This window comes from Zea mays, chromosome 1 (assembly GCF_902167145.1).
Source record: "Zea mays cultivar B73 chromosome 1, Zm-B73-REFERENCE-NAM-5.0, whole genome shotgun sequence".
NCBI classification, from domain to species: Eukaryota; Viridiplantae; Streptophyta; class Magnoliopsida; order Poales; family Poaceae; genus Zea; species Zea mays.
This window is the reverse complement of record NC_050096.1, coordinates 189,365,110-189,374,577: the sequence shown is the minus strand read 5'-3', so window position 1 is coordinate 189,374,577 and position 9,468 is coordinate 189,365,110. Positions and strand designations below refer to the sequence as shown.

Below are 9,468 nucleotides of genomic sequence, written 5' to 3'. Positions count from 1 at the left end.
ATAACTCTTAAACTATCAGCCCTATGGTTATGAAATTTTAACACAAGGAATATAAGAAAAACATCTACAACTTTCTTATAACGACCATGAACAGATTGTAACATTAACTTAAGCAAACAATTCAATCTCTGAAATCTGTACTGAAATTGGACATATTCAGTTACCGAATTTGTAAAAAGCGTAACTTCTAAACGATCAGACTTATGGCTGTCAGATTTTAACACAAGTAAGATAATAAAGTTATCTACAACTTTTCTATATGACTTTTCTACAGAAAACATAATTTAGTCTATTAAACATACAGCACGACAAAAATAGTGCGTGCAGCCCAAAACTGCAACTAATAAAAATTCAGCTCCTAATTACTTCAAGAATTGCCGCGTTCTAGAGACTTAAACCATTCTAACACTTTACCATTTGTTAGAGTTAAAACAATCAAATTAGGACCCACAAGTAGACTTACTAACTTTTTATCTAAGTTATTTCGTGCCTAGAATTTCCATTCACAATTAACAACACATCTACCACAATAATCTTACTCGGTACATATATGTTTATCGATGCGCCCTTCACACACTAATTTGCATTTTAACTTAGACATCACATGAACACTACTACCTTTCATCGGCAACCATAACCATGCACATTTAGACTACAACAAGCCAATCATCATGATCACGAGCTTAACCAAAGCCGTCTAACAATTCGGCTAACTAGAGCAACGACATAGCCCGCTAAATAACATACACGTCGACTAGCCCATTATTATCACAATCCGAGACACAACATACACTACAACATTTTTTATAAACATACGTATTTACGCGTATATTCGCACTTTGACCAAATCATATGAACTGTAAACCACTAATCTCCAACTCGCAACCACCATGCACTTACTTCCCAAATCGTGAACACATACATGTTTATAATATGAACTGAGCATTTCAATAATCATTCTAAAACAAACTAACTCCATTACACAACTTGTATCACGAACCTACTTGACCACCCGATGTGTCTAATCGAAATTGTGAGCATAGCCATACCCTATATGCAAAGCATAATTTAACGAACGCATAATGTGTATCGTCACGACTCGACTTATAAACATAGAGGAAGCGATGACTACTTTGGCATGTCATCACCTCACCACACAAGCCAAAGCAATGCCTAGCCACATCAACCAAACTTCTAGTCGAGTAAAACCTACACCTCCTTGTCACGAATACAACCATATTGCGGCATTTATTCGGAACACTTCCATCCACCTAGCGCAACACTTGATGTAACATACTCCAGCACACCTGTTCAATGGCAAACTCTGTGCATACTTTCGCCAGCAAATATATATATATATATATAATACAAAATAATGTAGACTACTTATTGGCCACTTCTTGGAACACTAAGCATACCCTACACATTAAAAGTTGCGACAACCAACACACTATTTTATGACAAGACGTTTAACCATGATTTAATATAACCGCGACGCATTTGTGCAACACATAAAGAGTCAATGTGATTACCAAAATATATTATATCCGTTAATCAAACACTACCCAAAACAACAAATCGGCTTACCATAAACAACTCGGTCGATACCGCTGCACACATGGCGTGGAGATGAACGCGCCAACGTGTACCGGAGAGCAGAGCGAAGCCGAAGGAGCACGACGGGCACCACGACGCAACAAGGTGGAGCACGCGCCCCGGAGGAGCTGTTGTGGCTACTGTTTTGTGTGGCAAAACAATAGGAAGGATAGCGTCAACGGGCAGGAATGGAGCAGGGCACCAAAAGCGACGACACTAGACACCGGGATGCTGTTGCTGGGCATTTTGTCGAACAGCACGCTGGCACGACAAGGGTAAGACATAGGGGCTGTGTGCTACTGTGGCTAGCGTAGCACAGCGAGGCATGGGACATCGATGGACACGACAGGGACGAGCTGGGAGACGACATCGGCGTGCTGGAGCTGCATGGGTGGCGGGGTTGCATGAGAAAATGACGAGCACATCAAGATCGATGATGCTCTCCATGACTCGCTTCCCTACTTAGCATTTCATTGAACACCCCATTCACATGGCCACAACAGTCCAAACTGGAGATCGATGGTGTTCTATCGAGGAGGGCATGCTTTGGAGGAGCGGCGAAGAAGCAGCACGATGATGGAGGAACTTCAAGACGATGGACAATAGCAACTATGCACAAGGAGCAAGTGAGGCTCGCGACTAGCGTCGCTTCCGGTGAGGATTCCAACCATGGATTTGGAGCTTGGGCTGGGGCATGCAGCGACTTGGGAGTCCCGATGGCGAGCTCGCGAGCAGGGAACAATTGCTGCTTGCCGGAGGCAGGAAGCCGGCTGGGGAACTGCGCCATGGGAATATCCATAGAGGGAGGAGTAGGGACAGAGAAGGGGGCACCGAGTCTTTGCCCTGGGGAAGTTGATAGGGTGCAGTTTCGAATACCTAGTGTCGATGGGGGAGACGGGGATCTGACCATGGAGCTTACGGCTGCATGCGTCCATGGCAGAGGAAAGGGAAGAGGAGTGCTGAGTGGGGGGAGGAGAGTGTTGGCAAGCTCCTGCAGAAAGTTGGATGCCGAGTGGGGGAACGGAGCAGAGGGAGCCGAGTTGCCCATCGGAGGAGGAAGAAGGGGACATCGAGCTCACAGCCATGGAGGAGCAGAGGGGTCCGGCTTGTCCTGGCAGGTGGTGAGCTCGGCCATGGGAGAAATGGCGCCCGCACCTTGGGGAAGAACAGCTCTGTGCTTGGGAGCTTCTGCTGCTAGCGCCCATGGAAGCGAGGCCAAGCAGGGGGAACCTCGACCATGGGTGATTGCGCCATGGGAGGCTCCAAGCAGGGGACGCCGACGAGGAAGATGTTGCTGGGGAATGGGAGCTGCAGCTCCCTGCTCTGAACAGATCGGAGGGGAGCTCGGCGTGTGCTGAGGGAGATGGCGGGGAGGTGGCCATGGACGAGTTTGGGGGAAGAAGAAGAGACGGTGGGGAAGACGGAGCCTACACTAGTGTCCTGGGCTCACCGTGCGCAGGTCAGCAGAAGGAGCAGAGAAGGGAGATAAAATGGGTTAGCAGCACACGACATTGGTCGAAAAGGGGCGGCATTACCCTCTGGCCGGCTGCAGCTACTAGCGAGCAGGTGTGGCATGCAGCCATTTGCTGGCGTAGCCGGTGGCCGGGCATTGGCTGCTAGCCAGAGCAGGCCGTGGCGTGCGAGAGAAAAGAAAACAGATGTTGGTGAACTATTTAAAGAGAAAATAGATGATTGTTTAGGAGCTAAGTAATCTTTATTTTATTTCTCTGAGACAAGAGCTCCCGTATGATTTGCCTATTAGGACGGTGACAATTTATTGGTTGGAGAGGAGTGGTCATCTGTTAGCCGATTTGCGCAGCGCTCACTCGTTGGCTGAGAGCGACGCAGAGAACGAAGCAAACTGACGTCCGAACGAACGAAAGGCTACGGAATAAAATGAACCGAAACATTTTATTTGGGTGTCGCTGGGAAATTAAATTCTCACGCATAAGTAGGAATAAAATGAATCGAGATCGATCGGCTTTTGATTCGGCATCGAAATAAAACGAGTCGGATTAATAAAAATCATTGCCGATGTTGATTTTCGAATTTAGATTGGACACAGAGATTTTAAGCCGAGTAAGATAAAAATTTATTAGGGGACAACACATTGGAGATTCCACTTGAGAGTACGAACTCGGATTAATTTTTGGACATAGATCGAACATCGAGAAATTGGATTCGGACACAGTTCGACTAGCAACTGTCGAGCGTCTGATTAAATGAGCTTTAGACGAGATTTATAATTCGAGATTGATTACCGAGTTTGCATTCGTGCCAAGAATAAAAAGTTTTAGCAGGTTCCAAATTCGGCCTTCTGTGAGACTGAATAACTCTGAATCTGGTGAAATAAGAATAAATAGTCTGGATAGTCAGAGACATACGCGAGCGAGAAATAGAAATTTTCACTGAGCATCCGAGATCAGGATAAATCTCCTGACGTAACACGAAATACACACCTGGGGTGTCGCAATAAATCTTCCACGTTTATGGAGATATGACACGTATAAGGAAAACTACACGCAAATCTACTAGACCCTTTGGCGTGCCTCGTCATCAGTTAGCCCCCAGACATGAAGGGAGCAGTAGTGGCTCCAACGACCCTATTGGAGATCTGGAAGCTAAAGTGGAGCAACTCCGATCAGAGCTACGTCATCGGAACAAGGCACGGGAGCAGGACAGTCAGCGTACAGCTGAACTGTCAGCTGAAGTCAGCCGCTTGAAGTTTGAAATCTCAGAGCGAGATTCGGCCATTGACTGGGCCATTAACTCGCGTTCGATCGCTTGGCACCACGAAGCAAAAGCTCGAGCCCGTGTGGATGAGCTTGGCGCGGCCATCGATAACCTACAAGCATATTGTAATACATTACATGAAGAAGTTCATGTGCTGTATGCTCGACTGCACCCGGACGTGCCTTCCGACGCTACTGCAATGGAAGCTGGACCCTCGAGAACAGCTAACGCAGTACCTGAGGTGGAGTTGGACCTTTTTAAGCCCCCTCCTTCTATGAACCTGGCTGACGAGCGGTCTCCTGCAGCAGACAGTGAAGCAACCAAAGACGATGAAGACTATAATAGTATAGTTTAGGTATAATACTTATGTAAGATAAGTAATGAAGTCGGGTTGTACGCTGGAGTCTGTATAATTACATTTTGGTAATGTAATATGATGGTATGTACTGGCATGTTATATTTTTCCCAAATGTTTCTTTGCCTCAGATGCCATCACAGACTCGCGCGCACGACGGTGCAGGGACTTCCCGTGGTCGGGAAGAAACTCCCAACCCACCGCCTACCACCGACACTGGCCGAGGCTATCGCTGCCTTGGTCAATGCTACTGCAGATAATACCCACTTCCTGCATGAGATGGCGGGTAATCAGTTCCAACAGCATGGTAGGAGAGATCCTCCACAAGGACCACGCGAAACCTCGTACTTGGAATTCTCCGAGACGCGTCCTGTGATGGAACCTCCCAAGTTATTAGGCCCACCTACAACTATCCTTGTCCTACGGACCTTGGACAACCCTATAGATGCACATAATTACTTGACAAGTTTGGTATCTGTATCCTTATTTCCTCGCCCAAGAGCGCTTCACCCATTACGCAGATATTACAACACATCAAAGGAACGAATAAGCGGAAGCAATTACAATAACTTAGTTTACAATTATTCAAATATAGAGAAAGAGTATTATAGTTATTACAGAACCAGGGTCTATGAGTGCATAAGTATTATTACAGACTTGGGAGGCAAAAACCCCTCCCGCATAAAAGTATATTGTTTTTCAAGTGGGAGGCCAACTTCCTCCTGCGACTTCACTGCTGTGATTCTTCCTTTGGCACCACCTTAGAACAAAAATAGCAAAAGTCTGCTGTTTCCTCACCTACAACAACATGGGTTCGAAAACCCTGAGTACGAAGTGTACTTTCGCAAGTCTTACCCGTCAAAATAAAAGACTCTCAAGGATATGCTGGCTTGAGGGAGTCAAGGTAAGGTTGATCAAATATCAAGACTCTATTTGCAAAAATCCTTACTAATAGTGGATCCTTAAAAATCCAGTTTTATTAGCAAGTTAAGTCATTAACTAAATATAGAGTTCCTTCTACCCTAGTTCAAGCACTTGGCCTATACTAGCCATCTTTTATCACCCCTTTTAGTTCACTGGAATGCTACGTGTAAGTCAGTGACCAAGTCTTCATGTCCGAGAAGTAACGGTGATCCGAATCGATTAATACCCAGCTGGGGATCTCCAATCACACGACATATGTAGCACTTAACCCTTGCATATGTCAACTCGCCACCGGGTTTCTTAAGACCAGACTGGGTTCACGCCAACCGAGAGCACAGATACACCACCGTCCAGCCTCTTGCCACAAAGGGTACACGCTACTCTCGCCATCTCTCCACTCCCATTGCGTGTTGGCCTTTCTGGTGTTATCTGCCCGAGGCAAAGCTTACCCATGATGAGGCATGTGACCAGTTAAAAGGTCCTTGATCATCAAGCCTATATCGACATAGTCCTTAACTGACTCAGACGGAGACACTACACCAAGACTCTCTTCTCGTGCAAGTCACACGTCCGGTCTCAGCTTTATCATTTAAACCCAAAGTTCGGTACCTGGTAGAGGAACATCTTTTCCGATGCTGAACCCATCACGGCCATGATGGATCCACCATCAAGTTTTTATTTTTGAAAACATCCCCTTCCCTTTGAAGCATCACCTTTGGTTTAAAACAAAACTTTTTTGTTTGCTAAAGCAAGACTAAGCATTAGGAAACCTTTTAATAAAACAGGTAATTCAAGGAATGGTAAACAGTTCCAAGGAAGGAAATGCATCAATTGGTTTAGCATGCAACTCCTATCACCTAATGCATCACTAGGTGAGTGCCCGTGCGTTGCAACGGGAACATATAATATCATAATGGCTTATGTACAAATGTATGTTATATTATTGTGAGAAAATGTTTCGTAATCTATTTATGATCCTAGCCATACATAAATTTTATTATTTTAATCTAGCTATTTCACCACTACATTGCAACCATTAGTATCACACAGACTTCTATAGATGATTTTAATAATGTCATGTCAATTGCATCATTTCAATGCTAAGACTGTCACAATAAATTACAAACATATACAAATCTTTAGAAAATATCCCAAGATCTTACAATTCAAACGGGAGGCAGAATCAGGGGAGGAAGCTTGCCCCTTAGATTCTTCATAGTAGTAGATATATATATGGGCACGTAACTATATCCAGATAATAGATGAATTGGTAAAGAACTCAATAACATTGATGTGGGGATTTCTTATCCTCTTCTTGTCAAGCTTGATTGCGTAAGGTGGTGGCCTTTGGACTCTAGTACAGAAACGTGCCAATCTCCCCCTCGATCTGCCCCTAATGTTGACGGCAGGCAGCGGAGCCTAGCCACCTCTGCCTCAAGCGTTGTGTGGCTATGGAGATTGGCAAAACTCCTTAATATCTTCCTTGATAAATCTTCACAAAAATAAAGACATGTCAAATTGCTGATCTTGGCACCGTTTACTATTTTCTGCAAACAAAAGGGCGATGACCCAATAAGTAGATACAGTAATCCAATACAAAGCTAGGTACACACTTTAGAAAAAAGGAACCGCAACAAAAGGGCAATGTGCCAATAACCCTGATAGCTGAGAAAATTCCCATGTTCACCAATGGATCTACATATACTGGCGTGCTGGGCTTCTATTATGTCTCTGGAGCACCAATCTCACTGTCCTATTTCTATTTGTGACTCCCTCTTCCACTTTCCTTTTCATGGATAAGACACTAAACCACCGACCACCAGATTCTTAAAAGTCATAAAGGAGGTTTCTACATCCAAGTATTCTTAACAATATTTCACGTGGCAAATTTTGTGGAATACTAATAATTATCTTCCTCCTTTTCAGTTGGAACCCAGCTGGTGCCCTCCGGTTAGGGAAAAATCATGTTGTCTACAAATTTCTTGGTGAGACGATCCATGTAGATGGTAAGTCTATTACAGTTTTATTTCTCCTAACCTGCTACACTAAAGGAGCAAATGCTTGCTCGCCTATTCCCCCCTTTTCAAAAAGGATGGCAGCAGCTTTACATAATCGTTGAAGGGCGAAGTAGATGCTACAAACTACAACACACATCTCATATAAACACACTAATAGGAATAGTACCAATTCAAGAGGTACCCGTAATGGCCTGTATTAAACGGGGCGTAAATGTATCAAAGACCAAACTTATACGCTATCAATCTATTAGTTTTTTCCCACAAATAAACAAACTGTGGAGATAAGGAGCACTTGGATCTAATTCATATCTTGGAATCTAATGGTATGTTGAAACAATGGATTACTCCACACAGCTCTTGAGTGATTTACTTACCACTCATATAGGTCATAATTTGTATGAATCAGCAAAGAGGCTCAGACTACCAGAGCTTCCAGCTTTTGCTCTTGAACACTTGCCGAATCGGAATTCCTTGATATATGGAGACCTTTATGGTATCTCCAAAGAAGCGTCTACCATATACAGGGCTACTCTTCGTTACGAAGGTAAGCATATGCATACCTTTTGCTTCACTGAGGCATTCCTTTGCATTGCAAGTCCGATTTTCATTTGCCATTTTGCTGCACATGTCCAGGTTTTAGTGAGATAATGGCAATCATGGCGAAAATTGGGTTCTTTGATGCTGCAAATCATCCATTGCTGGAAGATACTAATCGCCCAACACATAAGGGTTTCCTTGATGAACTACTTAATAATATCTCCACAACTAACACAGACTTTGATATTAAAGCCTCTGGTGGATATGATGATGAATTGATTGCCAGACTGCTGAAGTTGGGGCATTGCAAAGATACGGAAATAGCTGTTAAGACAGTCAAAACCCTCAAGTTAGTCCCGATCCCGTGCTACAAAATCCACATCTTTTATGAACTGCTGTAGTGCAATATAAATAATGCCATCAAGTTAATATGTTAAAGAACCCCCTGGCAAAGAATGATTTAGGAATAATAGAAACAGGAAGCAAGAATGTTGTAGTTGTATTTTAGAACTGACAAAACACAATCATGCTCGAGCAGGTTCGTTCTTGAGACTGCACAAAGAGACTCAAATTCCTACGGGTTGCTTAAGCCCATTTGATGTGATTTGCCAATGAATGGAACAGAGGATGGCTTATGGCCATAATGAGCAGGTGAGGCTTGTCATATGCCTCATGTGTTGCATGTAGCTGCTAAAATATCCATACTATAGATCTTTCTTTCTAAAATCATAAGAGATTCAACCTACTAATTTATTCTTTGCAGTTGCCTTAATCAGTTCGGTTGTATAAATTTGGCAGGGACAAAACGCAGCACATAAAACTATTCGTTTAAAATTTTCAAACTACTCCTATAAAATTACCTTTAGCTCTTTGTATTTGAAACTACTGGTATTTTGTAGATGGTCCAAAAGCCTGTCCAGTGTGGCAATTAAGATATTGATCCCTTTTGTGAGATGGTTGGCGTCGCTTCTCATGTTAGTGCCACCAATTACATATCCAAGAGTCTGCGAGTGATACTTCATTAATTTCTTGGTAACATTGTGTGTCTAGCACAATGAATAGAAAGAGCACATAATTAAGGATAGCAAATAGTTACCCTTCAGTTTTACAATTCTCACTGAATAGGTGACTCAACATCTAACATCATTTGGTTGTGTTACAACACATGCTCCATTTTTAGTTGTGAGTACTAAGTAATTTTGGACTGTTACGATTGAAATAGTTCACTGTTACGCGAAACATCTAATATAATTAATTGAAATATCAAGTGGTGTGATCAAAGCTAAATCTTAACAAAGAAAGAGG

The 9,468-nt window shown here is 43.4% G+C and overlaps 1 protein-coding gene across 1 annotated transcript; it reads right to left on the bottom strand.

The window, feature by feature from the left end:
* Positions 1-1,067: 1,067 nt before the first annotated feature.
* LOC103641648 (uncharacterized) lies at positions 1,068-3,005 on the bottom strand. The gene has a single exon (XM_020547207.2). It carries the CDS (start codon positions 2,976-2,978, stop codon positions 2,184-2,186), a length of 795 nt encoding a protein of 264 aa, XP_020402796.1. The 5' UTR covers positions 2,979-3,005; the 3' UTR covers positions 1,068-2,183.
* Positions 3,006-9,468: the final 6,463 nt, after the last annotated feature.

Excerpts from the sequence above, each read along its gene's own strand:
- LOC103641648 (XM_020547207.2), bottom strand. The coding sequence starts at position 2,978 with ATGGCCACCTCCCCGCCATCTCCCTCAGCACACGCCGAGCTCCCCTCC.